General features: G+C 46.5%; 1 protein-coding gene across 1 annotated transcript in view; it reads left to right on the forward strand.

The window, feature by feature from the left end:
* Positions 1-19,257, forward strand: part of LOC144495159 (putative ATP-dependent RNA helicase DDX60) — a 150,239-nt gene that overhangs the window by 55,429 nt on the left and 75,553 nt on the right. Inside the window, exons 16-22 of the mRNA XM_078215140.1 lie at positions 1,958-2,107; positions 2,654-2,773; positions 5,862-5,957; positions 7,425-7,540; positions 11,754-11,896; positions 14,804-14,913; positions 15,855-15,959. Of these exons, the coding sequence (XP_078071266.1) occupies positions 1,958-2,107; positions 2,654-2,773; positions 5,862-5,957; positions 7,425-7,540; positions 11,754-11,896; positions 14,804-14,913; positions 15,855-15,959 (840 nt within the window). The remainder of the gene's footprint in view (positions 1-1,957; positions 2,108-2,653; positions 2,774-5,861; positions 5,958-7,424; positions 7,541-11,753; positions 11,897-14,803; positions 14,914-15,854; positions 15,960-19,257) is intronic.

Below are 19,257 nucleotides of genomic sequence, written 5' to 3' on the forward strand. Positions count from 1 at the left end.
GGCTGAGGGGTGATCTTATAGAGGTCTATAAAATAATGAGGGGCATAGATCAGCTAGAAAGTTAATATCTTTTCCCAAAGGTAGGGGAGTCTAAAACTAGAGGGCATAGGTTTAAGTTGAGAGGGGAGAGATACAAAAGTGTCCAGAGGGACAATTTTTTCCACACAGAGGGTGGTGAGTGTCTGGAACAAGCTGCCAGAGGTAGTAGTAGAGGCGGGTACAATTTTGTCTTTTAAAAAACATTTAGACAGTTACGTCGGTAAGATGGGTATAGAGGGATATGGGCCAAATGTAGGCAATTGTGCTAGCTTTGCGGTTAAAAAAAAGGGCGGCATGGACAAGTTGGGCCGAAGGGCCTGTTTCCATGCTGTAAACCTCTAAGACTCTATGACCCCTTAATTCTGGACTCCCCCACCATTGGGAACATTCTTTCTGAATTTACCCTGGCTAACCCTGTTAGAATTTTATAAGTCTCTATGAGATCCCCTCTCACTCTTCACATCTTGGAGGTTTGTGGAACTTCAGGTGGTCTTCCAAAATAGCAACGACTTTAACTTTTTTTTGGATATATTCATTTGTAGGGTGGGGGGGTTGCTAGCCAGGACAATATTAATTCCCCATCCCTAATTGTCCCTGAGAAGGATGCCTTCTTGAACCGCTGCAGTCCATGAAGCATAGAAACATAGAAGATAGGAGCAGGAGGAGGCCATTTGGCCATTCGAGCCTGCTCCACCATTCATTACGATCATGGCTGATCGTCCAACTCGATAGCCTAATCCTGCTTTCACCCCATAACCTTTGACCCCGTTCACCCCAAGTGCTATATCCAGCCGCCTCTTGGATATATTCAATGTTTTGGCATCAACTACTTCCTGTGGTAATGAGTTCCACAGGCTCACCACTCTTGGGGTGAAGAAATGTCTCCTCACCTCCGTCCTAAATGGTCTACACCAAATCCCCAGACTGTGACCCCTGGTTCTGGACTCCCCCACCATCAGGAACATCCTCCCTGCATCTACCCTGTCTAGTACTGTTAGAATTTTATATGTCTCTGAAATCCTCCCCTCATTCGTCTGAACTCCAGCGAAAACAATCCTAACCTAGTCAATCTAGATTAATGAGGGGGGGATCTCATAGAGATTTATAAAATTCTAACAGGCCTAGACAGGGTAGATGCAGGGAGGATGTTCCCGATGGTGGGGGAGTCCAGAACCAGGGGGTCACTGTCTGAGGATTCGGGGTCGACCATTTAGGACGGAGGTGAGAAGACATTTCTTCATCCACTTGGGGCAAATAGGATCAAAGGTTATGGAAAGAAAGCAGGATTAGCCTACTGAGTTGGACAATCAACAATGACCGTGATGAATGGTGGAGCAGGCACAAAGGGCCAAATGGCCTCCTCCTTCTCCTATCTTCTATGTTTCTATGTTTCAATCTCTCCTCATACATCAGTCCCGCTGAGCTGTAGGTACACCATATGCTGTTAGGGAAGGAGGGGTTCCAGGGTTCTGACCCAACTCAGTGGTCTTTCATCAGAAATAATACTAAACTTTGATAGATGCCTTCATGTCAGCTGGAGCAGTGCGTCCAGTTCTGGGCACCGCACTTTGGGAATGTTGCCAAGGCCTTGGAGCGCGTGCAGAAGAGACTTACTAGAATCTTAAGACTTTGGTTATGTGGAGAGATTGGAGAAAGATTGCTCCCCTTAGGGTCGAGAAGGCTAAGTGGAGATTTTATAGAGTTGTTCAAAATCATAATATGTCTGTCCCATTCTCTCACCAAATAGCGTCTCTCTTCTCTTTCCCCCATAATAATTTGACACAATGGAAACTGAATGTGTATTTAAAAAGTAACTTGCTCCTCTCCTTGTGACGGCCAAACTGGAGTCTGTATAGATTGATATTTATTACAGAGTGGAGCAATAAAACCTAAGAACGTTTTTACGATTGAATTTCAGAGGGAGTTGCTGGATGCAGTGGACAATAATGAATCTGCAGTGATCGTGGCCCCAACATCCTCTGGGAAAACCTATGCGTCATACTACTGCATGGAGAAGGTGCTGAGGACCAGTGATACTGGCATTGTGGTGTATGTTTCACCCACCAAGGTAAGGAACAGCATTTGGTTAGCTCAGAAACACCTTTGAGTTACAAAGAAAGACTTGCCTTTTTTTTGCTTTCTTTCTTTGACCTGGCTTTTTCCCAGGGTGGAAGTGTCAATTACAAGGGGGCACAGGTTCAAAGTGAGGGGGAATGTATAAGGGAGATGTATGGGGGAAGTAGAGGGATATGGGCCAAATATGGGCAATTAGGACTAGCTTAGCGGTAAAAACTGGGCGGCATGGACAAGTTGGGCCGAAGGGCCCATTTCCATGCTGTAAACCTCTGTGTGTGTGTGTGTGTGTGTATGCATGTGTGTGTGTGTGTGTGTGTATGCATGTGTGTGAGTGTATGAGTGTGTGTGTATGTATGCATGTGTGTGTGTGTATGCATGTGAGTATGCGTGTGTTTGAGTGTGTGTGTGAATGTGTGTGTGTGCATGCCTCTGTCTCTCTGCTGTTTCTGGCCAGGATTGGGTGAATCGCTATTTTAAATTAACACTCAGCAGAATCTTGAATTTTAAATATAATGATATCATCTGCTCCTTCTAACAGGCGCTTGTCAATCAGGTGGTGGCCACTGTCTATGGGAGGTTTAACAAGTCCCTACCCCAAGGAATGGTGGTGTGTGGGACCTTCACAAGAGACTACCGGAGCCATGTGCATAACTGTCAGGTATATTCCCAGAGCTATTACATAGTCGAATAGTCAATAAGATGCTGACAAATGCCAAGGAGTTAGAAAATAATTCTTCTGGGCCGCACTGCCCATTCTTTGTTATCCTAATTGTGTGATAGGTTTAACCATATAGTGTGAGACTGGAGTCGCAGGCAGCCTCAGATCAGACAGGGATAACCTTCCACTGACTTTTGTACAACAGTCTGCCACATTAGTCATTTTAATTGATTGAAACGTAATCTGCTAGTTTGGGTCTTGATTTGATTTGATTTATTGCTGTTACATGCAGTAGTATACAGTGAAAAGTATTGTTTCTTGCACGTTATACAGACAAAGCATACTGTTCATAGAGAAGGAAACAAGAAAGTGCAGAATGTAGTGTTACAGTCATAGCTAAGATGTAGAGAAAGATCAGCTTAATGCAAGGTAGGTCCACCCAAAAGTCTGACAGCAGCAGGGAAGAAGCTTCTTGAGTCGGTTGGTACGTGACCTCAGACATTTGTATCTTTTTCCCGACGGAAGGAGGTGGAAGAGAGAATGTCCGGGGTGCATGGGGTCCTTGATTATGCTGGCTGCTTTTCCGAGGCAGCGGGAAGTGTAGACAGAGTCAATGGATGGGAGGCTGGTTTGCGTGATGGATTGGGCTACATTCACGACCTTTTGTAGTCCCTTGCGGTCTTGGGCAGAGCAGGAGCCATACCAAGCTGTGATACAACCAGAAAGAATGCTTTCTATGGCGCATCTGTAAAAGTTGGTCTTTGGGTCACCATATAGCCTCCTCTGTGCTGTAACAATTCTGTGATAATCCTGTACATGCTCCATGAGTCCACAACACCCATGCAGTTTGTTATTCCTATTTCATTGTTAGTAACAGGCAAAAGGCAAGTTGGTGAGGATGGTCCGCTCACTGTAAGTCTGGATAAGTTACACCAAATGATACCACCTCAAAGTAGGTTGTTAATAACAAATCATGAACATTAATAAGAGCAATTTGCATTTATACAGCACCTCCGACATATTAGAAAGTTGTGAGATGCAACACATCAGCATAATCAGACAAAGCTTGATAATGATCCAAAGGAAGACACATCTCTGGGCGGCATGGTGGCACAGTGGTTAGCACTGCTGCCTCACAGCACCAGGGACCCAGGTTCGATTCCGGCCTTGGGTGACTGTCTGTGTGGGGTTTGCACATTCTCCCCGTGTCTGCGTGGGTTTCCTCCCACACTCCAAAGAATAGAATCATAGAAACCCTACAGTGCAGAAGGAGACCATTCAGCCCATTGAGTCTGCACTGACAACAATCCCACCCAGGCCCTATCCCCGTCACCCCACATATTTACCCTGCTAATCACTCTAACCTACACACCCTGGGGCACTAAGGGGCAATTTAGTATGGCCAATCAACCGAACCCGCACATCTTTGGGCTACGGGAGGAAACCGGAGCACCCGGAGGAAACCCGGAGAACTTGCAAACTCCACACAGACAGTGACCCAAGTCGGGAATTGGACTCGGATCCCTGGAGCTGTGAGGCAGCAGTGCTAACCACTGTGGTACCGTGCCGCCCAGAGATGTGCAGGTTAGGTGGATTTGCCATGGTAAATTACCCCATGGTGTCCCAAGATGTATAGGTTTAGGTGGATTAGAACATAGAACATAGAACAGTACAGCACAGAACAGGCCCTTCGGCCCACGATGTTGTGCCGAGCTTTGTCTGAAACCCAGATCAAGCTATTTCCTCCCTATCATCCCGAAGTACTCCATGTGCCTATCCAATAGCTTCTTAAATGTTCCTAAAGTTTCTGACTCCACTATCCCTGCAGGCAGTCCATTCCACACCCCAACCACTCTCTGAGTAAAAAACCTACCTCGGACATCCTTCTTATATCTCCCACCATGAACCCTATAGTTATGCCCCCTAGTTACCGCTCCATTCACCCGAGGAAATAGTCTTTGAATGTTCACTCTATCTATCCCCCTCATCATCTTATTAACCTCTATCAAGTCTCCTCTCAACCTCCTCCGCACCAAAGAGAAAAGCCCAAGTTCCCTCAACCTTTCCTCATAAGACCTACCCTCCAAACCAGGCAGCATCCTGGTAAATCTCCTTTGCACTCTTTCCAGTGTCTCTACATCCTTCTTGTAGTGAGGTGACCAGAACTGCACACAATATTCCAAATGTGGTCTCACCAAGGTCCTGTACAGTTGCAGCATAACCCCACGGCGCTTAAACTCAAACCCCCTGTTAATGAACGCCAACACACTATAGGCCTTCTTCACGGCTCTATCCACTTGAGTGGCAACCTTCAGAGATCTATGGATATGAACCCCAAGATCTCTCTGTTCCTCCACATTCTTCAGAACCCTACCTTTGACCCTGTAATCCACATTTAAATTTGTCCTACCAAAATGAATCACCTCGCATTTGTCAGGGTTAAACTCCATTTGCCATTTTTCAGCCCAGCTCTGCATTCTATCTATATCTCTTTGCAGCCTACAACAGCCCTCCATCTCATCCACTACTCCAGCAATCTTGGTGTCATCAGCAAATTTACTGATCCACCCTTCAGCCCCCTCCTCCAAGTCATTTATAAAAATTACAAATAGCAGAGGACCAAGCACTGATCCATGTGGCACTCCGCTGGTAACCGGTTTCCAGTCCGAAAATTTTCCATCCACCACCACCCTCTGTCTTCTGTTAGATAGCCAGTTACCTATCCAATCGGCCAAACTTCCCTCTATCCCACACATCCTTACTTTCTTCATAAGCCGACCGTGGGGGACTTTATCAAACGCCTTACTAAAATCCATGTATATGACATCAACTGCACTACCTTCATCTACACACTTAGTTACCTCCTCAAAAAATTCTATTAGGCATGGTAAATGTGTGGGGCTACGGAGCTAGGGTGACGGAGGAGGCCTAGGTAAGATGATCCATTCGAGAGTTTGTGCAGACTCAATGGGCCGAATGGTCTCCTCCTGCACTGGAGCGGTTCAATAAATGGGTGATCAAAGAGTAGATTTTAAGGAGCGTCCTAGAACCATGAAATCAATTGTGATGATATGTTATTCCTCTACAGGTGCTTGTCACAGTCCCTCAGTGCTTAGAGATTCTCCTGCTCTCTCCTCATATGCAGGACTGGGCCAGTAGGATTCAATATGTGATTTTCGATGAGGTAAGAAAAAGGGCTGGATATTACTGATCTGGGAGACCAATGTAAACTAACTTAAATCACCAATTAAGCATAGAAACATAGAAGATAGGGGCAGGAGGAGGCCATTCGGCCCTTTGTACCTGCTCCGCCATTCATCACGATCATGGCTGATTGTCCAACTCAATAGCCGAATCCTGCTTTCTCCCTATAAACTTTGATCCCATTCACCCCACGAAGCACCACTTCCTGCACCCCCCCCCCCCCCCCCACCCCCACCCCAAGGCAATTTCTTGGTATTTTATCAGTGTCCAACATCAAATGGGGAGACCAGCAGGTAAACGTTGTGTGATTCCAAGAAGCTCGGTATAGCTCTTGGGGCTAAAGGGATCAGGGGATATGGGGTAAGGGGGGGATCAGAACATTGAATTTGATGATCAGCGATGATCGGAATGAAAGGCGGAGCAGGCTCGAAGGGCCGAATGGCCTCCCCCTGTTTCTAGCCTCTATGTTTCTATATTGAGTCCTTTGACTCGGAACAGGGGGGATATGAGGGAAAATATGCCCCTGATAACCATCCAGCTGAAACCCTGCTGGATTGTGTGGGGAGTTCACACATAAGCGTTACAATATGGAAAACAGGTCAGTTCACTGTCCCAGTTTGTTCTGGTGTCTTTCCTTCATGAGTACAGATAGTTCTAATCCCATTTACCCACCCTGTTCCCGGAGGCCTTCATCCTCTCGTCTTTGTTTAATCTCTCCAATCAAATCTTGACCCTTTTGTTCCTCAGTCAAAGGCCCGGGAAGTGATTTCCAGCTCTTTACAGCTCTCTGGATCAATGGGTTTCTCCGGCTCATCCTTCAGAATCCTACATGTAACCTCAATCTGCTGGAAGACGCAGGTGCTGGAATGTGACGCAGGCCATTCAGCCCTGGGCTGGTGTTTAGGACTCACAAGAGCCTCCTCCCACTCTGCTCATAAAGTCACAGAGAGGTTTACAGCATGGAAACAGATCCCTCAGCCCAACTTGCCCAGGCCGCCCTTTTGTTTTAACCACTAAGCGAGTCCCAATTGCTTGCGTTTCAGTCAGAGGGTGATGAGTGTTTGGAACGAGCTGCCAGAGGTCGTAGTAGAGACGGGTATAATTTTGTCTTTTGAAAAGCATTTAGACAGTTGCATGGGTAAAATGGGTATAGAGGGATATGGGCCAAACACAGGAAATTGGGACTAATTTAGTCGTTAAAAAAAAGGGGCAGCATGGACAAGCTTGGCTGAAGGGCCTGTTTCCATGCTGTAAACCTCTATAATTAGCGATGGGCAACAAATGTTGGCAATGAATGATACCCAGATGCGGTGAGCGAATAAATAAAAAGAATCTTAGTTTTGTTACTGTTACCCAAAATGACCTTTAGTCACTCTTTTTGTTTCTTCATTGATGACTCAGTGAGAAGTGTGATGTGAGAGAATGATCTGTTATCTTTGTGTTCCAGGTTCATTGTCTGGGTGGAGAAATTGGTGCAGAAGTCTGGGAGCATCTCTTGGCACTAATCCGTTGCCCTTTTCTGGCCCTATCAGCAACTATCAGCAATCCAGAAGGCCTGACTCAGTAATTTCATAAGTTCATAAATTCATAAGTTCATAAGTTGATAAGATATAGGAGCAGAATTAGGCCATTCGGTCCATCGAGTCCACTCTGCCATTCGATCATGACTGATGTGCTCCTCATCCCCATTTTCCTGCCTTCACCCCATAACCCTTCAACCCATTACCAATTAAAAATCTGTCTAACTCCTCCTTAAATGTACTCAATGTCCCAGCATCCATCGCACTTTGGGACAGCGAATTCCACAGATTCACAACCCTTTGGGAGAAGTAGGTTCTCCTCAACTCTGTTTAAATTTGCTACTCCTTATCCTAAGGCTATGACCTCTCGTCCTAGAATGCCCCACAAGAGGAAACATCCGCTCCACGTCTACTTTATCCATACCTTTTATCACCTTGTATACCTCAATTTGATCTTCCCTCAATCTTCTAAATTCCAGAGAGTATCGGCCGAAACTGTTCAATCTCTCTTCGTATGACAAACCCCTCATCTCTGGAATCAATCTAGTGAACCTCCTCTGAACTGCCTCCAATGCCACTACATCTTTCCTCAAATACGGGGACCAAAACTGTGCACAATACTCCAATTTGGCATTAGCCTATTTCTATTATCTCCAAGAACTAACCGCACCACTTCTTGTCATATTCAGTTTCTTCTCGATATGGATTCAGACCTCACTTACTTAGCTGGGCAGATTTCCATATTTCCTTCAGCACCCAGAAAGCTAGGCAGTGGGCGGATTGCTAGGGTGTGGAATTCCATACCTGGATGGACGGTGGAGGCAGATTCAAAACTTTCCAAAAGGGAATTGGGAGGAAAGAATCTTTTGCTGGGCTTTGGGGAGTGTGTCTAATTGCAGAGCCCTTTCAAAGACCCAGCACTGACACAATAGCCGGAACTCTATCACCTCGCCCACACGGAATCGGACTGGACGAGGATCCGACAGCAGAAATCTCCGTTGACCTCGGGCGGGAATTTCCAGGCTCGCCTGAGTGAAGCCGGAAAATCCCACCCGATGGGTGGGATTTTATGACCTTGCTCGACCCTCGACCGGAAATTCCCGCCCAAGGTCAATGGACATTCCCATTGTCTGCCCGTCACCTGCTCCGGTTCCCGCAGCGGGCGGGGCGGCAGAATTCCGGCGAATGATTGCTGGATCATTCTATGACGCTGCAGTTACTCACACAAGTTGCAGTGTTTTGCTAATCTGAATTCTGTGTCCTTTGGTAGCTAATCCTCCACTGGAAACAATCTCTACTTCACCAAAATTTTAATTACCATGGTTAAATCTTGTCTTAACTCTCTTTGTTCTAAGGCACAATGCAAAGGTGAAGGATTTGATTTGATTTATTATTGTCGCATATATTAGTATACAGCGAAAAGTATTATTTCTTGCGCGCTACACAGACAAAGCAAACCATACGTAGATGTTCAGCGGGGAGAAGGAAAGAAGGGAGTGCAGAATGTAGTGTTACAGTCATAGCTAGGGTGTAGAGAAAGATCAACTTAATGCAAGGTAGGTCCATTCAACAGTCTGATGACAGCAGGGAAGAAGCTGTTCTTGAGTCAGTTGGTACGTGACCCCAGACATTCGTATCTTTTTTCCGACAGAAGGTGGAAGAGAGAATGTCTGGGGTGCATGGGGTCCTTGATTATGCTTTTCCAAGGCAGCGGGAAGTTGAGACAGAGTCAATGGATTGGAGGCTGGTTTGAGTGATGGACTGGGCTACAAACACGACCCTTTGTAGTTTCTTGTGGTCTTGATTGGAGCAGGAGCCATACCATATATCCGGAAAGGATGCTTTCTATGGTGCATCTGTAAAAATTGGTGAGAGTCATCGTGGGCATGCCGAATTTCCCTAGGTGAGAGGAACTTTGATAGAAGTATTCAAAATCACAAGGGGTCTGGACAAAGTAGGTGGCAGAAATGCTGAGTTGCATTGCCATTGCTGAATCCCCCTTTACCAACATCATAGGAGGGGTTACCATTGACTGGAAACTGAACTGGGCCAATTGCATAAATACTACAAGAGCAGCTCAGAGACTAGGAATACTGCGGCGAGTAACTCACCTTCTGACTCCCCAAAGCCTGTCCACCATTGACTCCCCAAAGCCTGTCCACCATTGACAAGGCAGAAGTCAGGAGTGTGATGGAACACTCCCCGCTTGCCTGGATGGGTGCAGCTCCAACAACACTCAAGAAGCTCGACACCATCCAGGACACAATAGCCTGTTTGATTGTCACTCCTTTTACAAATGAGCAATCTCCTATCACCAATGCCCAGTGACAGCTGTGTGCACCATCTAACAGTTGTACAGCAGGAACTCACCAAGGCTACTTCAACAACACCTTCAGAACTCTTGGTGGCGAATTTTCCCGTCTTGTCTGCCATGTGAATCGGAGTGGGTGAGGGACGGACATTGACCTCGGGCGGGATTTTCCGGTTTTCGGGCGAGCGAGGTCAGAAAATCCCACCCGAGGTTTCTACCATCTAGAAGGACAAGAGTAGCAGATACATGGGAACACCATCACCTGGAAATTCCCCTCCAAATCACACAACATCCTGACTTGGAAATATATCGCCGTTCCTTTCCCTGGGCTTTGATACGGTAGCTGTAAAGAGGTTGTTCCCACTTGTGGCGGAGTCCTAAAATAGGGCCTACCATTGCACAATAGCCATAGACAAATTCAACAAAGAATTCCGGAGAGACTTCTTTATCAGAGAATGGTTAGAATGTGGAATTTGCCACCAACAGGGGGCGGTGCAATGATAGGTACATTTAATGAGAAAATGGATGAACACAAAGAGGTTAAGGTTATGCTGATAGGGTTGGATGATATTGTGTTTTTTTTATTCCTTCATGGGAGATGGACGTCACTGGCTGGCCAGCCTTTATTGTCCATCCCTAGTTGCCCGAGGGCAGTTGAGAGTCAGCCACATTGCTGTGGCTCTGGAATCACATGTAGGCCAGACCGGGTAAGGACGGCAGATTTCCTTCCCTGAAGGACATCAGTGAACCAGCTGGGGTTTTCTGACAATCAACAAAGGTTTCATGGTTATTAGGGGCAGCACGGTGGCACAGTGGTCAGCACTGCTGCCTCACAGCACCAGGGATCTGCGTTTGATTCCTAGCTTGGGTCACTATCTTTGTGGATTTTGCATGTTCTTCCCGTGTCTGCGTGAGTTTCCTCCGGGCGCTCCGGTTTCCTCCCACGGTCCAAAGATGCGTGGCGGGTTAGGTTGATTGGCCATGCTAAATTGCTCCTTAATGTCAGGGGGAATAGCTAGGGTAAATGCGCAAGGTAATGGAGATAGGGCCTGGATGGGATTGTAGCCGGTGCAGACTCGATGGGCTGAATGGCCTTCTTCTGCACTGTAAGGATTCTATGATTATAGTAGATCCTTAATTAAGGCCATAAGACCAGAATTAGACCACTCGGCCCATCGAGTCTGCTCCGCCATTCAATCATGGCTGATAATTTTCTCATCCCCATTCTCCTGTCTTTTCCCCATAACCCCTGATCCCCTTATTAATCAAGAACCTATCTATCTCTGTCTTAAAGACATTCAGTGACTTGGCCTCCACAGCCTTCTTTTATTGAATTCTAATTCTACCATCTGTTGATTTGATTTGATTTATTATTGTCACATGTATGAGTATACAGCGAAAAATATTGTTTCTTGCGCACTATGCACACAAAGCATACAGTTCATAGAGAAGGAAAGGAGAGAGTGCAGAATGTAGTGTTACAGTCATAGCTAGGGTGTAGAGAAAGATCAACTTAATGCAAGGTAGGTCCATTTAAAAGTCTGACGGTAGCAGGGAAGAAGCTGTTCTTGAGTCGGTTGGTGCGTGACCTCAGACTTTTGTATCTTTTTTCCATCGGGAGAAGGTGGAAGAGAGAATATCCGGGGTGCGTGGGGTCCTTAATTATGCTGGCTGCTTTGCCGAGGCAGCGGGAAGTGTAGACAGAGTCAATGGATGGGAGGCTGGTCCGCCATGGTGGGATTCGAACCCAGGTCCCCAAAACATTAGCTGAGGTTCTGGATTAATAGTCTAGTGACAACACCACCAGGCCAATGCCTCCCCATGGAGAAAGATTCATGTGGAGCATAAATACCATCATACTGAATGGCCTGCCCTTGCACTGTTTATTCTGTAGATTCAGTTAACTTTATAACGATGATATCTAACTGTGTTATATTGTTGGCAGGTGGCTCCAATCCGTGAAGACCTATTGGGAGAGAGTGGAGAACAGTTTAGAGGGAGCTTCTCCAACTAACACGAAGCGGAAAAGTAAAAAGAGGCAGCAAGCTGAATCTCGCAAAGGCAGCCAGACCTTTAAAGTGAGACTAGGTACTGACACCCAGAACTGGATCATGCGAAAAAAATGTTACAATACTATAAGTTTATTTATTAGTGTCACAAGTAGGTTTATATTAACACCTGTGAAGTTAACGTGAAAATCCCCCAGTCACCACACTCCGGCGCCTGTTCAGGTACACTGAGGGAGAATTTAGCACAGCCAATGTGCCTCACCAGCACATCTTTTGGACTGTGGGAGGAAACCCACGCAGACACGGGGAGAACGTGCAGACTCTGCACAGACAGTGATCCAAAGCCGAGAATCGAACCTGGGTCCCTGCCGCTGTGAGGCAGCAGTGCCACTGTGCCGCCGATATTTCGCAATGAGTTTCCAGCACGCACCAGTCTGCTTTCCATTCTTACTACCCATCGATGTGGTGAAGATATTGAGAAACTTGCAGCTGTGAGTGAGGGCAATCAGTATGTCATGACTTGGGCCCAGGTTTTTGACTCCGAGGTGGGCCACTCAAATCAGGCAATTTCCGGTGGAAATTTGGAACTCTCTTCCACAAATTGCTGCTAAATCCATTGTAAATTTTACATCTGAGATTGATCGATTTTTGTGAAGCAATCCTGCTGAGGGATATGGCCCAAAAGCAGCTGTATGGAGGGAGGTCACAGGTCACAGGTAGACAAAAGGCAGGTAACTATAGGCCGCTTAGCTTAACTTCTGTAGTGGGGAAAATGGTTGAATCTATCACCAAGGAAGAAATAGCGAGACATCTGGATAGAAATTGTCCCATTGGGCAGACACAGCATGGGTTCATGAAGGGAAGGTCATGATTAACTAATTTACTGGAATTCTTTGAGGAGATTACGAGTGCGGTGAACAATGGGGAACCTGTGGATGTGGTTCAATTACTAGCGGGCATAGGTTTAAGGTGCGAGGGGCAAGGTTTAAAGGAGATGTACAAAGCAAGTTTTTTACACAGAGGATGATGGGTGCCTGGAACTCGCTGCCGGGGGAGGTAGTGGAAGCAGATACGATAGTGAGTTTTAAGGGACGTCTAGACAAATACATGAATAGGGTAGGAATAGAGGGATATGTCCCCGGAAGGGCAGGGGGTTTTAGTTCAATCGGGCAGCATAGTCGGTGCAGGCTTGGAGGGCCGAAGGGCCTGTTCCTGTGCTGTAATTTTCTTTGTTCTTTGTTCTTTGGTGTATCTGAATTTCCAGAAAGCATTCGACAAGGTGCCGCACCAAAGGCTGCTGCATAAGATAAAGGTGCACAGTGTTATGGGTAATGTATTAGCATGGATAGAGGATTGGTTAACCAACAGAAAGCAAAGAAGAGGGATAAATGGTTGTTTTTCTGGTTGACGATCAGTGAGAAGTTGTGTGCCTCAGGGATCAGTGTTGAGTCTGCAATTGTTTACGATTTACACAGATGATTTGGAGTTGGGGAGCAAGTGTTCGCAGATGACACTAAGATGAGTGGTGGAGCAAAGTGTGCAGAGGACGCTGAAAGTCTGCAAAGGGATATAGATAGTCTAAGTGAGTGGGCGAGGGTCTGGCAGATGGAGTACAATGTTGGTAAATGTGAGGTCATCCATTTTGGTCGGAATAACAGCAAAATGGACTATTATTTAAATGGTAAAAAATTGCAGCATGCTGCTGTGCAGAGTGACCTGGGTGTCCTTGTGCAGGAATCTCAAGGAGTTGGTTTGCAGGTGCAGCAGGTAATTAAGAGGACAAATGGAATTTTGTCCTTCATTGCTAGAGGGATGGAGTTTAAAAGCAGGGAGGTTATGTTGCAGCTGTATAAGGTGCTGGTGAGACCACACCTGGAGTACTGTGTACAGTTTGGTGTCCTTGCTTGAGAAAGATATACTGGCACTGGAGGGGGTGCAGAGGAGATTCACTAGGTTGATTCTAAGGTTGAGATGGGTTGGAGTTTTGAGGAGAGGCTGAGTAGACTAGGACTATACTCATTGGAATTTCAATGAATGAGGAGGGATCTTATAGAAATATATAAAATTATGAAGGGAGTAGATAAGATAGAAGCAGGGAAGTTGTTTCCACTGGCGGGTGAAACTAGAACTAGGGGGCATGGCCTCAAAATAAGGGAGAGCAGGTTTAGGACTGAGTTGAGGAGGAACTTCTTCACACAAAGAGTTGTAAATCTGTGGAATTCCCTGCCCAGTGAAGCAGTTGAGGCCACCTCATTGAATGTTTTTAAGGCAAGGAAAGATAAATTTTTGAACAGTAAAGGAATTAAGGGTTATGGTGAGCGGGCGGGTAAGTGGTCCACGAAAAGATCAGCCATGATCTTATTGAATGGCGGAGCAGGCTCGAGGGGCCAGATGGCCTACTCCTGCTCCTAGTTCTTATGTTCTTATGACAGACCTGACCTCACTGAGCAGACTCAGAGGAGTCAAGTGGTTTCCTCCAGTTCTTATGGTTAAGGGGAAGGGATAAGTAAATGAGTGAGAGAGAACGTGAAGGATTAGGGGCCGGATTCTCCCACCTCCCCCATGGTTGGGATTTTCCAGTCCCACTGCAGTGAAAGGATTTGGCTGGGCGCCAAACTTCCCATTACCGCTGGCAGCAGAGGCGGGGGTGGGGAGGGAGGCACGTGAGACCAGAGAATTCCTACCTGGATGAGTGAGAGTTGGAGAAGGTTTGTGTGCAGCTTTGGAGATTGACTCCTATCTGAGTGCCGTCCGCTCTATATAATTGAAACAGCCTGAATGAGATCTTCATGTTCTGGAGTGGGTTTTCACCTTTTGATTCAATCGAGTCGTGTCGCCAGACGCAATGATTTTGATTTGACTTATCATTTCATTCCGATATTAATCACACACACTGCAGTTTTGCCCAAATCGAGGTATTATTGTGCTAAGTTGTGGTGACACATACATCATGCCATTATGTCTTTATCTATTCTTCTTGTTGCAGTGACCTACGGGGAACGATACAATGACCTTGAAAAATATGTGTGTGACTTTGAAAATAATGAATACAAGTTTGTCCCTTACCATCCCTGTGCCGCCTTAACTGTGAACCATGTAAGTTCTCAATTAGCTGTCGTGTTAATGGAATTATAGAATCACAGAATCCCTACAGCGCAGAAGGAGGCCATTTGGCCCATCGAGTCTGCACCGACAACAACCCCACCCAGTTCCTATCCCCCATAACCCCACGTATTTACCCTGCTAATCCTCCTGACACTAAGGGGCAATTTAGCATGACAAATCCACCTAACCTGCACAACCTTGAAGTGTGGGAGGAAACCGGAGCGCCTGGAAGAAACCCACGGAGACACGGGGAGAACGTGCAGACTCCGCACAGACAGTCACCCGAGGTCAGAATCGAACCCGGGTCCCTGGCGCTGTGAGGCAGCAGTGCTAACCACTGTGCCGCCATGCCACCCCAAAATGGAGACTGGGCCTCCTTCGAGCCGGAATTGAACCAGCGACCTGAGGATGTCAGCTTTCATCATCTGCAGTCCTCCTCCACTCTACCAGCTGAGCTATCGAGGGGGAGTTTTGGGAATCTGTGTGGAGTTTGCGCGTTTTCCCCGTGTCTGCGTGGGTTTCCTCTGGGTGCTCCGGTTTCCTTCCAAAGATGTGCAGGTTAGGTGGATTGGCCATGCTAAATTGACCCTTACTGCCAGGGGGACTAGGCAGGGTAAATAGGTGGGGTTACGGGGGTCGGGTGGGATTGTTGTCAGTCCAGACAGTGGGCTGAATGACCTCCTTCTGCACTGTGGGAATCTATGGATTCAGAATGATCAGAGGATTTACCCTTCTGCAGATTCCCCCCTCCGATATAAACATTGGATTGCTTAAACAAATAAACTGAAATGTGATCATTCTAGGCATCGGTGTCAGTGACGGATTTGCGAATTTTGCAATTCTCCACTCAATGAAGATCTGTGACATTACTGAAGGATTTTATTTATTCCGCCGTGTCCGACTCTGAACCAAATTGCACCTCTGTCTTTTAGATTAAGAATTACGGGATCCCGTCGGATCTTGCTCTTTCTCCACCTGAATGCCTCAGACTGTACGACGCGATGGTGCGGGCGTTCCCCAAGTGGTCCAGGGCACAGGTATAGAAAAACATGCAATGCGGCAGAAATGTCCAAAACATAAAGCCTATCACATTGAAGGAGGTCAGTTTGCTTTTACCAATCGTTCCCTCTTTCCGATGAGACGTTAAACCGAGGCCTTAACCGGTCCGTCGGATGGATGCGGAGCGCCCATTTGGAGAAGGTACAGTAAGTAGTAGTCTCACAACACCAGGTTAAAGTCCAACAGGTTTATTCGGCAGCACGAGCATTTGGGCAAAGAAATGGCAGATGGAGTTCAATCCTGATAAATGCGAAGTGATGCATTTTGGTAGAAATAATGTAGGGAGGAGCTATACGATAAATGGCAGAACCATGAAGGGTGTAGATACGCAGAGGGACCTGGGTGTGCAAGTCCACAGATCCTTGAAGGTGACGTCACAGGTGGAGAAGGTGGTGAAGAAGGCATATGGCATGCTTGCCTTTATAGGACGGGGCATAGAATATAAAAGTTGGGGTCTGATGTTGCAGATGTATAGAACGTTGGTTCGGCCGCATTTGGAATACTGCGTCCAGTTCTGGTAGCCACACTACCGGAAGGACGTGGAGGCTTTGGAGAGAGTACAGAGGAGGTTTACCAGGATGTTACCTGGTATGGAGGGGCTTAGTTATGAGGAGAGATTGGGTAAACTGGGGTTGTTCTCCCTGGAAAGACGGAGGATGATGGGAGACTTAATAGAGGTGTATAAAATTATGAAAGGCATAGATAGGGTGAACGGTGGGAAGCTTTTCCCCAGGTCGGTGGTGACGTTCACGAGGGGTCATAGGTTCAAGGTGAAGGGGGGGAGGTTTAACACAGATATCAGAAGGACATATTTTGCACAGAGGGTGGTGGGGGCCTGGAATGTGGTGCCAGGCAAGGTGGTGGAGGCGGACACACTGGGAACGCTTAAGACTTATCTAGATAGCCATATGAACGGAGTGGGAATGGAGGGATACAAAAGAATGGTCTAGTTTGGACCAGGGAGCGGCACGGGCTTGGAGGGCCGAAGGGCCTGTTCCTGTGCTGTATTGTTCTTTGTTCTTTGAGCTTTCGGAGCGCCGCTCCTTCATCAGCTGAGTGCCCTCACCTGATGAAGGAGCAGCGCTCCGAAAGCTCGTGCTACCAAATAAACCTGTTGGACTTTAACCTGGTGTTGCGAGACTTCTTACTGTGCCCACCCAAAACCAACGCTGGCAACTCCACATCATTCAGAGAAGTGTTCTCCCGGGTGTCCTGGCCAACATTCATCCCTCGCTCAAAATCACAATGGTCACATTGTTGTCTGTGGGGGCTTGCTGTGTGCTGAAAGGTTCCTGGCTCCCCCACGTTTCATATATTAACAGCAGTGACTAGATTTCAATAGTAAGTCAGTGACTGTAAATGCCCTTTGGGAGAACATAAGAACATAAGAACTAGGAGCAGGAGTAGGCCATCTGGCCGCTCGAGCCTGCTCCGCCATTCAATAAGATCATGGCTGATCTTTTTGTGGACTCAGTTCCACTTACCCGCCCGCTCACCATAACCCTTAATTCCTTTACTGTTCAAATATTTATCTATCCTTGCCTTAAAAACATTCAATGAGGTAGCCTCAACTGCTTCACTGGGCAGGGAATTCCACAGATTCACAACCCTTTGGGTGAAGAAGCTCTTCCTCAACTCAGCCCTAAGAGGTCCGAGGCTTTCGTAACGAGATGCACGTATCCAAGTCCTTTGCTCTTTTCATAGTCCAGGAGCTGAGGTTGGCATTAAAGTTCCCCTTTTATCCTGTCAAATTGATTCTAAAATCGAATCTACAACTGCATTGAAATTGATTTTACTGCAGCTATTTTCCTCTCTATTTTCCTTCATTATTGTATTTCTTATTTCGCTCCTGTCTATATTTTCATCTAATCCTAGGAAGTCATCATTATCTTCAAGATTTAATGTTTAGTCTATCTTATCGCCAAAAGCGGAAGGCACAGTGGCACAGTAGTTAGCACTACTGCTTCACAGCACCAGGGATCCAGGGTCAATTCTTGGCTCGTGTCACTTCCTGTGTGGAGTTTGCACATTCTCTCTGCGTGGGTTTCCTCCGAATGCTCCGAATTCCTCCCACAGTCCAAAGATGTGCGGGTTTGGTTTATTGGCCATGTTAACTTGACCCTAGTGTCAGGGGGATTAGCAGTGTAAATGTGTGGGGTTATGGGAATAGGGCCTGGGTGGGATTGTGGTCGGTGCAGACTCGATGGGCCGAATGGCCTCCTTCTGCACTATAGGGATTCTCTAATAGTAGAATCAGAACCTGATTCATTTAATATTTCTACTGGATTGTTTAAATTCTCTCTTTCTTGCTTCAATTTAATATATCCCACCGTCTGTCTGTTATCAGAGATTTTCTTGTTTGTTTTGGATTTTAAAACTCAGCAGTTTTACAAAGGATATCTGAGCGATTTTTAAACATTAATTCTAATTCTATAAGGGTTTCAGTCTCTTCCTCTGACCAAGCTGAACAAACTTTACTGCGTTAAAATGTCTGGGTCAAAATCCTGCAGTTCCCTCCCTCACAGCATTGTGGGCAGCACAGGGACTGCAGCGGTTCAAGAAGGCAGCTCATCACCAACCTTCGCAAGGGGCAATTAAGGGTGGGGCAATAAGTGCTGTTACGAAACCCCGCTGATGTTATCTGCGAGAGCGTTCCAACCGGAAACACTCGTTTCCCGTGGGATAATTTCTTTTGGATTTAGTGAGACTATTAGTTTATGGAAATGGTGGCAACTCAGACCTCTCTTTTGTCAAACAACAATTAAGGAGTATTAATTACAGTAGAAGAAAGATAACAAAACGCCACAAAGAACAACCTTATATTTCGGCAGATTAACACTTAGTCCCTCAAAACTGGAAAACCCAGAAGTATCCATTTCCCCCCGAATCCTAGACCCTGCTGAGACCCCTGTTTCCCAAACAATTGCCATAAATCGATTGGTCAAACATAGCCAGTGATTACCACACCATACAGCTTTCGTGATCAGAACTTGGGAATGATCTTCGTATCAGTGAAGAAAAAGATCTTTTGCGCAAACTGGCTTTTGCCGTCAGCATTTGATCTCTGTTTCCTGAGAGTGGCTGCCCCTCGACCCTGCTCTTCTGCTGCCTTCAGCCCCTAATCTCTGGCTGAACTGGTTCATGGCGACAGCTGCCCCTCTCTCTCTCTTGCTGCTGCTTCTTCAACACCTCAACTGTGTGTCTAAATTGCTTCTTGGCTCACAGCACTCTGACTACTAATTATATCAGTTGCAAAGACACAATGTCCTTTCCTTT

This window comes from Mustelus asterias, chromosome 6, assembly GCF_964213995.1.
Source record: "Mustelus asterias chromosome 6, sMusAst1.hap1.1, whole genome shotgun sequence".
Taxonomy (NCBI): domain Eukaryota; kingdom Metazoa; phylum Chordata; class Chondrichthyes; order Carcharhiniformes; family Triakidae; genus Mustelus; species Mustelus asterias.